A 13740-nucleotide genomic window follows, 5' to 3' on the forward strand; every position below is an offset into this window, starting at 1 on the left:
AGGATTGTGCATGCAAAAATATTGAGTGAAGGGTCGCGCTGGACGGGGAGGTGTAGCGTGTGAACTACTCAACGTGATAAAATACACGATCGAGCACTGCACACGTCTGCAAATTCCATAACTCGACCAGGACGGTCCCACAGCATCAAATTACTATTGGGCTGTGTCTGGATCGTAAGCGACTTCAAGTGTCTCCAACCAGGGAGCAGCAATCGAATTTGTTTTGAATAAAGTCAGTCTAACTTAGAACCTCAAAGAGTTGGGACATAAATTAATATCACGTCCCGACTTCATCGTAGATTCCGTACATGGCGACCGTGACAGGACTAGATAGATAACATAGATGACATAATGGGAAAACCGCAATCAAAAGCGCAGTCGACTGGCGACCCACAAATCGCCATAATAAACGTGCTGGAACAACACTCAATATATCACGAGCAGCAAACGTTGCTGCTGTGGGTATTGCTCGGAATTGTAGCCGTGCTAATTTTACTCGCGGTGTGCCGAAAATGGATTAGGTGGCACCGGGCGGAGGCTTTAAGGGCTGCCCGGTCAGTAATGAACATGAATGCGTGAAGCAGAAGAATGAACATGAATGTGTGAAGCAGAAGGAAAAATATAAAGGAAAACAATGTCCAAAAGTGTCATCGAAAAAAAAAACAAAACAAAAATAACTATATGAATATAAACGGAAAAACCGACGAAAAACGAACATAAATGGTCGAAAAGTAGAAAAACACTTCAAACGCGAGTGCAAAGGCAGTGGAGAGAAAGTCGTCTTGTGTGCAAAAGTATGCAGAAAATCGCCTAATGCCATTTCGGACTGTTCAAATCCCGGTGTCAGAAGCTGCTGTTCATCGCCCCGAGTGCGGCCCGAATGTGATCAGTGCAGATTTTGGTTCCACCGCCCCGAGTGCGGACTGAACGTGATCGGTGTGAATTTTGATTGGAGCTTCCAGACCTTCCGGTGGTAGATGCCGCTGTCCACCGCCCCGATACCACCGCCCCGAGTGCGGACTGAACGTGATCGGTGTGAATTTTGATTGGAGCTTCCAGACCTCCCGGTGGTAGATGCCGCTGTCCACCGCCCCGATACCACCGCCCCGAGTGCGGCCTGAACGTGGTCGGTGTGGATTTCGATTCGGGATTAACGTGCGCGTAGGCTGAAGTTTCGGACTTCCCCCCCACCCCTGATGAGGGCACAAAGAGCATCTGACGCAACAACCATCTGGAGTAATAAGATAAGTTCCCTAGTAATTTTTTTTTGTTACTAAACATAGGCTAAGTCCAAATTCTGCATCGTTTTAGTCATAGACAAGATCTAATTTAGATCTATTTTTGTGTTTCTGCAACGTTTTCCTGACAAGTTTTTTTTAATAATGAAGTTAAATGGATTATACATCCATAATTCAGGAAAATATTGGAAAATTAAATAGACTATTATTAACAGTTACAAAGAATCCATATAGGAAATTTTTAATAAAAACATTAGTTAATAAACAAATAGTCGCTAAAAAAATATACGAAGAAACTAATGAACTACTCGTTGAATATGAAACAAAAATCCCATTAAGGGACTTAGAATTTTATATAAAAGCATTGAGGAGTGGAATCACTCAAATAAATGAAACTATACTAAAAAAGTTAGCAGAGCAAAAACATCTCCTAACGCTAAAAAGTGTTGCGCTAGCAATCATTTTTATTTTTCGGTCAAGAAAAAGTCTAATCAAAAATATAATAATGGCAGCGCCCAAATTCGATATTAAATTGGGAACAAACCTTGTTCAGGTGTTTGACGGTAATCCGGAAACCCTGGAAACATTTATCGCCTCGGCAGATCTGTTCGAGGATTTTATAAATGCTGAATTTCAAACAGCAACAGACCCTCAAAAAGCGGCGGCACAGGTAACTCTAGTAAAAATTTTTAAAACTAGGTTGTCTGGTGACGCTAGAGATGCAGCAAGCTCAAAAGCTACAAAAGATGAAATCGTAGCGGTACTAAGAGAACAATGTTCATCCACTACGACATCGGACAATATTACCGCCAAATTGAAAACCCTCAAACAAAAGGATTCCGCAGAAACTTTTTGTAAAGAGGTTGAGAAAATGGCCAACCAACTTAAGATACTTTACATTAAGGAGCAGATTCCAGCCGAAAAGGCTAGTGAAATGGCTACTAAAAGGGGAGTTGAAGCTCTAATTGAAGGAATAAAAAATGCTGAGACGAAGACCATCTTGAAGGCGGGAACTTTCGTTAAATTGAACGATGCCTGCCAAAAGGTGATCGAGAACAGCAACACGACCAACTCGAGCGTCAATGCCCAAGTTTTTGCGGCTAGAAATCAGCAGCAAGGACGTGGTTCACGAGGTACTAATACTCGTGGTAATTTACCACGAAATAACTATTACGGAAGAAAAAACAAATACAAATTTAACCAACATCACCAGGAAGGACAACGCGGTAACTGGAGACAACCCTCCAGATTCCACAGAGGAAACTAAGAGGAAACAACGCAAGAGTGTTCTTTAACTCAGGAAACACTCACGTTGATCCTTCAACCTATGTCGGTCAAGAACAACAACAACAGCAGGAAAACCCACAGAGAAACTTGGGGTTTCAACTCGGAAATCAGAGACCTCAACAACTGGATCAGACACAGAACCAGGTGGCGTTAGCTCAGCTGATGCCCCGGTGGTAAACAAATTTTTTTCTGTTAGCACCGCTTATAGTAATTTTGTTACACTAAATATAGATGCTTCAGATAAACATCTTACTTTCCTTATCGACTCAGGAGCTGAAATATCGCTCATCGCTCATATCACTGAACCACGGCGCGATATTGTTCTCACATTTTTTTTGAGCTTCAACGACCGATTGTTATTCACGCACTTTTAAAAATACTTGTTCTGTTTCGCGGCTTTGTCAAAAACCGATCACCGTCCACTCGTATATTTATTCTCTATGACAAATCCGTCATCAAAATTGACAAGGATGAGAATAGAACTAGAAGAGTACAGATTCTTTATCGAATACGTGAAAGGGAAAGAAAATGTCAGCGCTGACGCTCTCTCACGTATTTGTATTGATTCAGAGGATCTAAAAAACCTCACTTGTTTGCCAGTCCAAACAAGGAATATGATAAGACAACAAATGGAAACACAACTGAGTCACAAAACAGACACTAATCCATATGTAACAGAGATTGATCAACTCAAAGCATATGAATCAATTAATAACTTAGATGCATTTAATATGCCTAAAGTTATTTTTGATTTTGATTCGGAAAATGTGTGTATACAGCTACTGACAAGAAACTTGAAAAGAATAATTGCACAAGAGCAAATATTCTACAAAGAAGAATGTTCAAACTTGCAAAAATGTCTGCAGACGTTGGAAAATATGGCCACAAGAATGAAAATAAAAAAAGTTAGCAATGAAAAGTGATGATAAACTATTCACAATAATTCCTCAAGAAAAATTCAAACAAGAATGTAATAAAATATTAAAAATGCTAACAATTATAATTTCTGTGCCGGCACAAATTATAAAAGATGAGGAAAAAATACATAATATAATCTCTGAAAACCATGATGAGCCTACGGGTGGTCACATTGGTACGAGAAGATTACTAAAAAGAATAAGGTCAAAATATTATTGGAAAAACATGAAAAAGAGCATAGAACTTTACACAAAGCAATGTATTAAATGTCAACAAAGTAAACAAAAAAGGAAAACAAACGAAACTTATACACAAACAACAACCCCTGCAAAATGCTTCGATTTGGTGTCAATAGACACAATTGGTCCATTATAACTGCCAGCGCCCTGTCTGGATCTATCCACCATGTGACAAAAGGTTTGAAAAAACTGTTGTCGCGATCTTCAATTCTGTCTCTCCTCTTTCTGTCCTAGGTTAGTTTAATATTTCTCGCCGCTAATTGCCAATATAAGCAAATAATTATAATTAATCAAATCAAAAAACGGAAACAGATATGCACTGACCATACAGTGTGATCTTTCTAAATATGTAATAGTAGCACCAATGCAAGATAAACAAGCAAATACGATAGCGAGAGCATTTGTTGAGAATTGTATTCTTATATACGGATGCCCAGTCGCAATTAAATCAGACTTAGGGACGGAATATAAGAATGAAATTTTCGAAAATGTTTGCAAACTGTTGTCAATAAACCAAAAATTTTCCACGCCATACCATCCGCAAACAATAGGAAGCCTCGAACGAAACCATCGTTGCTTAAATGAATACTTAAGAAATTTTATCAATGATGAACAAGACGATTGGGATTCGTGGCTTAAATATTACACATTCTGCTACAACACTACTCCACACACTGACCATTCATTTAGTCCTTTCGAACTAGTGTTTGGTAAAATAGCTAGCATACCAACTCAGTTCTCAGAATCTAAAACCATCCAACCAATTTATAATCACGAATCTTATTTGTACGAACTAAAATACAGAATGCACTTAGCAGCTCAAAAAGCAAAACTATTGTTAGATAGGATTAGAAATCAGCAAGTAGTATCAAACCCTATAAACATTGAAGTTGGAACACAAGTGTTATTACAAAAGGAAAAAAAAGGGAAACTAGACCCATTATATATTGGACCATTTGAAGTGTTGGAAATAGTTCATCCTAACGTCAAAATTAAAAATCTCCAAAATAATAATACACAAACAGTACATAAAAATCGCATTATTCTATACCGAGCAGGATCTTAGCAATCAAATTATGCTTTTTACCATAACAATAATCAAATCGATTGAGTACAATCAAATCATCCCTAAGGAGAAAGGGGATCTTGAAATAATAATGATCATTTTAATCAGAAAACACGATACCACATTTTACTATACATATTGATTTTTATAACACTAAATTTATATTCAGCAAAAAGGCATAGAATGAAATGACAATTGTAAGAGGCATTTGAAGACGCCCAACCTATCTTTCTGTAGGGGAATGGTGTAGCGTGTGAACTACTCAACGTGATAAAATACACGATCGAGCACTGCACACGTCTGCAAATTCCATAACCCGACCAGGACGGTCCCACAGCATCAAATTACTATTGGGCTGTGTCTGGATCGTAAGCGACTTCAAGTGTCTCCAACCAGGGAGCAGCAATCGAATTTGTTTTGAATAAAGTCAGTCTAACTTAGAACCTCAAAGAGTTGGGACATAAATTAATATCACGTCCCGACTTCATCGTAGATTCCGTACAGAGGAATCATTCTATTATGTTCCATCAGTGCGAGCGGATGGTCGTGTTTGTTTACAAAGTGAAAAAACAGGATTGTGCATGCAAAAATATTGAGTGAAGGGACGCGCTAGACGGGGGGAATCATTCAATTATGTTCCATCAGTGCGAGCGGATGGTTGTTTTTGTTTACAAAGTGAAAAAACAGGATTGCGCATGCAAAAATATTGAGTGAAGGGACGCGCTGGACGGGGGGGAATCATTCAATTATGTTCCATCAGTGCGAGCTTCCCACAGGTTTTCGTGGTCGAGACGGTCAAACGCTTTTTCATAATCAACGAATACCAGATGGAGAGAATCCTGTAATTCGTTGACCTGTTCGAGGATGACACGGAGTGTCACAATGTGATCCACGCATGATCGGCCACTTCGGAACCCTGCGTACTGCCGTCGAAGAGACTCGTCGATCTTCGATTTGATCCTGCACAAGATCTGGATGGTTGAAAGAAAGGAGAATGGGCGAATTTGGTCCAAGGATGTACACGAACGGGACCAACTTTTTTCGAAAGATCTCGCCGAGACATGAAAAAAAGTCTTCTGGACCAACTCTCTAGACCCCGGGGTTCAAAAGTTACAAGCTGTTGAAGTTTGAGCATTTTAGGTAAAAATGTATAAAAAATTGTATTTTTACTATTTCTAAAATCATTCATAAAATCTCTATTTTATTACGGATTTCGATCATCTTGACTTCATTCAAAGCGTATCAGCAAAAACTATTAGTTCTGATATGTCTTAGCATGATTGAAACATGAATTATCTTGTTTCTATCCGTTTGAAACGTTTGTGCAAGAGGTATACCATAGAAACAAGTCGAAACATCAAGATTTTTAAACCGGGTCCTACCCAGACTGCTTCAGTGAGTATGGAAGGCTACAGTGCAATGTTGTAACAACTTATTGGGATGTTCTGAGTCATCCGAGAACTCCTGGGAGTTAAGACCGGTGAATAACGCCGTAACGAACAAGACGTCGGCGGTTTTTGACCGCTGATCATACCCGCATAGCTTCAGTGAGTATGGCAGACTACTTTCTAATGTGTTGGAAGGTCCTGGGTCATCCAAGGACTCCCTGGAGTTAGGATCTGTAGATCTTCCGCCGTAACAAGCCAGAGGTCGACGGTGTTTGACCCCGGAACAAACTCGCAAAGCTCCAGTCAGTAGGGTAGACTGCTTAGTTAATGAGTTTTGATGTCTTGGGTCATCCTAGGATTTTCTGGAGTTAAGATATGTGGGTCACTGTAACAAGAAAAAGGTTGACGGTTTTTAACTGCGCATCATAACCGCATAGATTCATTGAGTATCGCACACTGTATTGCTGTTATATTGGGATGTTCTGAACCATTCCAGGGAGTTCTTGTAACAGCCGTAGACCCACAGATCATAACTCCAGGAAGTCCTTAGAAGATCCAAGACAGGCGAACCCAGGATATTTCAAAACATTAATAAGGTATTCTATCATACTCACTGAAGCTATGGGGGTATGATCCGTTATCAAAACCGATCGACATATTACTTGTTACGGTAAAAGACCCACAGATCTTAACTCCAGGGAGTCCTAGGATAACCCAGGACATTCCAACACATTAGCAAAGTAGTCTGCCATACTCACTGAAGCTATGCGGGTATGATCAGCGGTCAAAAACCGCCGACCTCTTGCTCGTTACGGCGGTAGATTCACCGGTCTTAACTCCCAGGAGTTCTCGGATGACTCAGAACATCCCAATATGTTGTTACAACATTGCACTGTAGCCTTTCATACTCACTAAAGCAGTATGGGTAGGATCTGGTTTAAAAATCTTGATGTTTCGACTTGTTTTTATGGTATACCTCTTGCACAAACGTTTCAAACGGATAGAAACAAGAGAATTCATGTTTCAATCATGCTTAGACATATCAGAACTCATAGGTTTTGCTGATACGCGTCGAATGAAGTCAAGATTATCTTAATCCATAATAAAATAGAGATTTTATTAATGATTTTAGAAACTGTAAAAATACCATTTTTATACATTTTTACCTAAAATGCTCAAACTTCAACAGCTTGTAACTTTTGAACCCCGGGGTCTAAAGAGTTGGTCCAGAAGACTTTTTTTCATGTCTCGGCGAGATCTTTCGAAAAAAGTTGGCCCCGTTCGTGTACATTCTTGGACCAGCTCCCATACAAATTTGCCCATTCTCCTTTGGGGATTTTGATGATTTATAAATTTTGGATTTTGATATTTATAAATTTCACGCATCACGCTGTACTTAAACCGGATTCATATTCGAATACTCTGCTCTGTAGATGCTCTACAACTTTTCCGAAGAGAGTATGGTGCTAACTTGCTCCTATAAAAAGATACAGCGTGTTCAAAACTTGTCTAAAACGTGTTTTTGCTCGAAAATCACGTTTTAGACGAGTTTTGAACACGCTGTATCTTTTTATAGGAGCAAGTTAGCACCATACTCTCTTCGGGAAAGTTGTAGAGCACCTTTCAGAGCATCCGAATATGAACCCGGTTTTAGTACAGCGTAAAACTTGGATTTTTTAAATATTAAAATTAAAAAAAAAGATTTTTCCCATACAAATTTATATGGAAAATTGAATCGCTTTGCGCAAAGTGAGGACTAAACCAATCATTTCCAAACTTTGGGTAGTTGCTTAGGACCCCAAAAGGAACTGAAAAAATGCTGTGCTGGAAAATCAATTTTGATATTACACCCTAATGAGTCACATGATTACAATCATTGTTGAGCGACCAAAATCGCAAAGATGATAATCTTTTAAATCCAGGTAAGTTTCATTTATAGCAACCTTAATGGGCTAATTTGAGTTTGTAATCGAATAGTGTATCCTACTCCTACTTACAAACTCAAATTGGCGCATTTACATTATTTTGCTGGATTTCTGGAGCAAAATTTGAAAGGGGCTGTACGACATTGCTCTTACGGCCTTTCATTACACGGGTATAAATGGGACGAAAGGCCGTAAGAGCAACGTCGAACCGCCCATTTCAATGTTGCTCCCGATTTCATTAGTTGCGTGTCTGCTTATAATTGAAGATTCGGCTATTATGCCAAATCAAGTATTCCGAGAAAAACGCGTTTTTGTGTTTGACACCAAATCTTCGCCACGGCAATTTTTTTTTAGTAAAATTAAAATGAAATTTTGATTCGACATGCTGCACAAGATGGGTCACTAGGGTTTAATATGGTTGTATGGAAAAAAATAAAATTGTCCAAATATAATGAACACAGCAACTTTTAAGTTCCTTTTGGGGTCCTAAACAACTCCCAAAAGTTTGGGAACGATTGGTTTAGTCCTTACTTTGCGCAAAGCGATCCGTTCTCTATGGGAATTTGTATGGGGAAAACCATTTTTTTTTATTTTGATATTTATAAATTTCACGCATTACGCTGTACTTAAACCGGATTCATATTCGAATACTCTGCTCTGTAGATGCTCTACAACTTTTCCGAAGAGAGTATGGTGCTAACTACATACCATACCAATCAGCATAGCGCACCAGGTACGCGTGCTGTAGCAAGAAGACGCTTCCATCTTTCTCGGTCTTGTGCTGCTACTCTCCAATTTCCCAGGTTACAGATTTTCCGGATATCACCATTCACTTGATCTCCCCACCGTGCGCGCGGTTTCCCTGCTCTCCTGCCTGTTCCGCCAGCTGGTTCAGCGCGGTCAAAAAGCAGTCTGACAGGCTGGCCCTCGTCCATTCGGGCGACATGACCGGCCCACCTGAGCCTCCCGATTTTCGCCTGGGTGGCGATGGTCGGTTCTTCAAGAAACGCGTGCAGTTCGTGGTTCATGCGTCTTCGCCACACTCCGTCAGACACCTGCACTCCACCGTAGATCGTTCGTAGCACCTTCCGTTCGAAAACTCCAAGGGCACGTTCGTCCTCCTGCCGCATCGTCCAGGTCTCGTGGCCATAGAGGACTACCGGTCTAATCAGTGTTTTGTACATCGTCAGCTTCGTGCGGCGTTGCACTCGATCCGATGTGAGGGTCTTCCGTAATCCGAAGTAGGCACGATTCCCAGCAAAAATACGAGTCCGGATCTCTTTGCTGGTGTCGCTGTCGGCGGTTACCAGCGATCCCAAATACACGAACTCGCTCACCTCCTCCAACTCATCACCATCCACAGTTAGAGGGGTGATACTTGGGGGGCCAACGTCCTTCGAACCCCTTCCTCTCATGTACTTCGTCTTCGTCGTATTCATGCCAAGTCCTACACGCCTTGCTTGTACCTTCAGTCGGGTGTAGACGCCCTTCACCGTCTCCAGGTTTCTTGCTACAATGTCGATGTCATCGGCAAAAGCAAGCAGCTGGTAGGACTTGTTCATAATCGTGCCACTCGTTTCGATGCCCGCCCTTCGAATAATGCCCTCAAGGACGATGTTAAACAGCGCACAGGATAAACCATCACCTTGCCGCAGCCCTCGACGTGATCCAAAGGGTTCCGCTAAATCCCCCGAAACACGCACGTGACACGTCACACCATCCAAGGTAGCCTTGATCAGCCGAGTCAGTTTATCCGGAAACCCGTTCTCGTGCATAATCTGCCATAGCTGCTCGCGGTCGACTGTATCATAGGCCGCCTTGAAGTCGATAAAGATGTGATGTGTGGGCACGTTGTACTCACGACATTTCTCGAGAATTTGTCGGAGACAAAATATTTGGTCCGTGGTGGCGCGCGCGCCAGTGAAGCCCGCTTGGTAGGGCCCCACGAACCTCCTTGCATGGGGTGACAGCTGGCGGCAGAGGATCTGGGAGAGGATTTTGTAGGCCGCGTTGATAAGCGTGATGCCGCGGTAGTTTCCGCAGTCCAGCTTATCGCCCTTTTTGTAGATGGGGCACTAGGGTGTAATATCAAAATCGATTTTCCAGCACAGCAATTTTTCAGTTCCTTTTGGGGTCCTAAACAACTCTCCAAAGTTTGGGAACGATTGGTTTAGTTCTCACTTTGCGCAAAGCGATTCTTTTCTGGTTGTTTATTGCTTCTCAACAGGCACTTATTTTGCCCCAATGATGAACAATATAAATTTGTATGGGAAAAACCATTTTTTTTTGATTTTGATATTTATAAAATCCACGTTTCACGCTGTACTAAAACCGGATTCATATTCGGATGCTCTGGAATGTGCTCTACAACTTTCCCGAAGAGAGTATGGTGCTAGCTTGTCCCTGAAAGAAGATACAGCGTCCTCAAAACTCGTCTAAAACGCGATTTTCGAGCAAAAAACACGTTTTAGACGAGTTTTAAACAAGCTGTATCTTTTTATAGGAGCAAGTTAGCACCATACTCTCTTCCGGAAAGTTGTAGAGCACCTTCCAGAGCATCCGAATATGAATCCGGTTTTAGTACAGCGTGAAACGTGGATTTTATAAATATCAAAATCCAAAAAAATGGTTTTTCCCATACAAATTTATATGGAAAATTTAATCGCTTTGCGCAAAGTGAGGACTAAACCAATCGTTCCCAAACTTTGGGGAGTTGTTTAGGACCCCAAAAGGAACTGAAAAATGGTTGTGCTCGCTAAATTTGGACAACTTTATTTTTTTCCATACAACCATATTACACCCTAATGGGGCACACGACACCATCCATCCACTCCTCCGGTAGCTTCTCCTCCTCCCAGATCTTGGAGATCACGCAGTGAAGCGCCCTCGCCAGTTTCTCTCCTCCATATTTGAAGAGCTCACCGGGTAACCGATCCTTGCCGGCAGCTCTGTTGTTCTTCAGCTTCCTGATCTCCCTCTTCACCGTCTCTAGATCAGGCGCCGGGAACTGTTCATCAGCTGCGGGCGCTCCAAGGTTGACTCCAATGCCGTCTCTGTCCCCTTCATCGCCGTTGAGGTGCTCGTTGAAGTACTGCTTCCACCTTTCCAACACCTCGCTCTTGTTTACGATCAGGTTTCCACCGTTATCCCTGCACACGTCGGCTCGCGGCACAAAGCCTTTGCGGGACCGGTTCACCTTCTCGTAAAACTTCCGCGTTTCGTTAGCTCGGAATAGCTGCTCCATTTCCGCGCAATCTCGGTCTTCCTGCTGGCGCTTCTTAAGCTTGAAGACCGCGACCTGCCGATTCCGAGCCTGCCGGTATCGTTCCACGTTCCCTCTCGTCGCCTTGTGCAGCTTCGTATCGTAAGCTGCCTTCTTCTCGGCGGTAATCCGTTGGCACTCGTCGTCGTACCAATCATTCCGACTGACTCGGATCGCACTACCCAGTGAGGCTTCCGCTGCACTGCCGATGGCTGAGCGGATACGGCTCCAACCATCTTCGAGCGAGGCTGCGCCAAGATCCTCCTCACCTGGCAGATTCGCTTCCAGCTGCTGCGCGTAACTGTGGGCCACTTCTCCGTTCTGGAGACACGCGGTGTTGAACGGAGGGGCCCGCCGGCTTCGGCGTTGATTGAACACCGTCGACAGCTTTGAGCGCATGTCAACTCCAACTAGGTAGTGGTCCGAGTCAATATTAGCACCGCGAAAGGTGCGCACGTGCGTTACGTCCGAGAAGAATCGGCCGTCGATCAGGACGTGGCCGATTTGCGTTTTCGTCCGTTGATCAGGTGATGTCCAGGTGGCTTTGTGGATGTCCTTTCGAGGAAAATAGGTGCTCCTGACCACCATTCCACGGGAGGCTGCAAAGTCGATGCAGCGTTGGCCGTTGTCGTTCGTGACCGCATGTAGACTTTCTGGGCCTATTGTCGGTCGAAACATTTCCTCCCTTCCGAACCGAGCGTTCATGTCCCCAATGATGATCTTTACATCCTGCCGCGGACAGCCGTCGTACACCTCCTCCAGCGTCGCGTAGAATGCTTCCTTCTCATCATCGGTCTTTTCTTCGTGGGGGCAGTGCACGTTGATAATGCTATAGTTAAAGAACCGGCCTCGTATTCTTAACTTGCACATCCGCTCGCTGATCGCCGTGAAGCCGAACACGCGATCCTGCATCTTGCCCCGCACGATAAAGCCGGTACCCAGCTTCTTGTCCTTGCCGCCGCTCAGAAAAAAAAACGGGAATTGGTCTGCCGACCTGGCCAGTCGAGCACCTGCTCCTCCTCCAAGCACACCTCCTGCAGTGCCACAACATCGAAGTTGCGAGGTTGCAACTCATTCGCCAAAGCGAGTTCGAAACCCAGAAAGTTTAGGGACCTGCAGTTCCAAGAACCGAGTCGCCAATCGGTGATCTGCTTTTCAATGGGCTTCTGCCGTTTGTTCCGGATATCCAATCTTCTTGCCATTCGCGATCCTCGTTTTCGGTAGGCAGCCTTATCAGGGCTGCGCTACCTAGTCTCGGGGTGGAGAACCACCTAAGGGCTTCCGAGACCTAGCCCCGGTTTTCTCACGCTACCGTAACGGGGCTTTTATCTCGAAGCCTAACGGTCTTCATATCCGGAAGAGGACGTCCTGCGTTTGTACGTGTATGCGCTTCACTTTACAGCACAGAATTTTTCACAACAGCACAATAAAATAATTTTTATTTTATTTTAGCAAAAAAAAGTTAAGAAACTTTTCTCGTTTTCTTTTTTTTCAAAAACGCACTCTCAGCACACCGCGCGCGGTTTCGTTTAGTGTGTGTATACGCAATGGACACAACAGCACTGCCACAGGCCTTGTTGCTACACCACACTTCTTGCTTTGTTCTGCCTGTTTATCCCGCGACGACGACGATGGATGGCAAAAATAATTTCTCTTTTGTTGCCCGGCCGTCAATTGCGGGTCAATTATAACGCACTATGCCGGTCCGCGACGCACTCCGGCGCTAATTGATAACACTCACGGTCGCGGCGGAACGGTAATTCGGCGGTTCTAAGGGCACTTTCACGGAGCCGTACCAAGGTGCAAACTTCAACGCGCGACGCACACACACTTCACGTATTAGACGAGTTTTGAACACGCTGTATCTTTTTATAGGAGCAAGTTAGCACCATACTCTCTTCGGGAAAGTTGTAGAGCACCTTCCAGAGCATCCGAATATGAACCCGGTTTTAGTACAGCGTAAAACTTGGATTTTTTAAATATTAAAATTAAAAAAAAAATGATTTTTCCCATACAAATTTATATGGAAAATTGAATCGCTTTGCGCAAAGTGAGGACTAAACCAATCATTTCCAAACTTTGGGTAGTTGCTTAGGACCCCAAAAGGAACTGAAAAAATGCTGTGCTGGAAAATCAATTTTGATATTACACCCTAATGAGTCACATGATTACAATCATTGTTGAGCGACCAAAATCGCAAAGATGATAATCTTTTAAATCCAGGTAAGTTTCATTTATAGCAACCTTAATGGGCTAATTTGAGTTTGTAATCGAAGAGTGTATCCTACTCCTACTTACAAACTCAAATTGGCGCATTTACATTGTTTTGCTGGATTTCTGGAGCAACATTTGAAAGGGGCTGTACGACATTGCTCTTACGGCCTTTCATTACACGGGTATAAATGGGACGAAAGGCC

General features: G+C 42.9%; 2 protein-coding genes across 2 annotated transcripts in view; both read left to right on the top strand.

Annotated features, from left to right (window-relative positions):
- Positions 1-13740, top strand: part of LOC120432044 (uncharacterized) — a 382988-nt gene that overhangs the window by 129169 nt on the left and 240079 nt on the right.
- On the top strand, positions 115-3818 carry LOC120430534 (uncharacterized). The gene has a single exon (XM_039595647.2). It carries the CDS (start codon positions 1393-1395, stop codon positions 2503-2505), a length of 1113 nt encoding a protein of 370 aa, XP_039451581.1. The 5' UTR covers positions 115-1392; the 3' UTR covers positions 2506-3818.

This window comes from Culex pipiens, chromosome 1 (assembly GCF_016801865.2).
Source record: "Culex pipiens pallens isolate TS chromosome 1, TS_CPP_V2, whole genome shotgun sequence".
NCBI classification, from domain to species: Eukaryota; Metazoa; Arthropoda; class Insecta; order Diptera; family Culicidae; genus Culex; species Culex pipiens.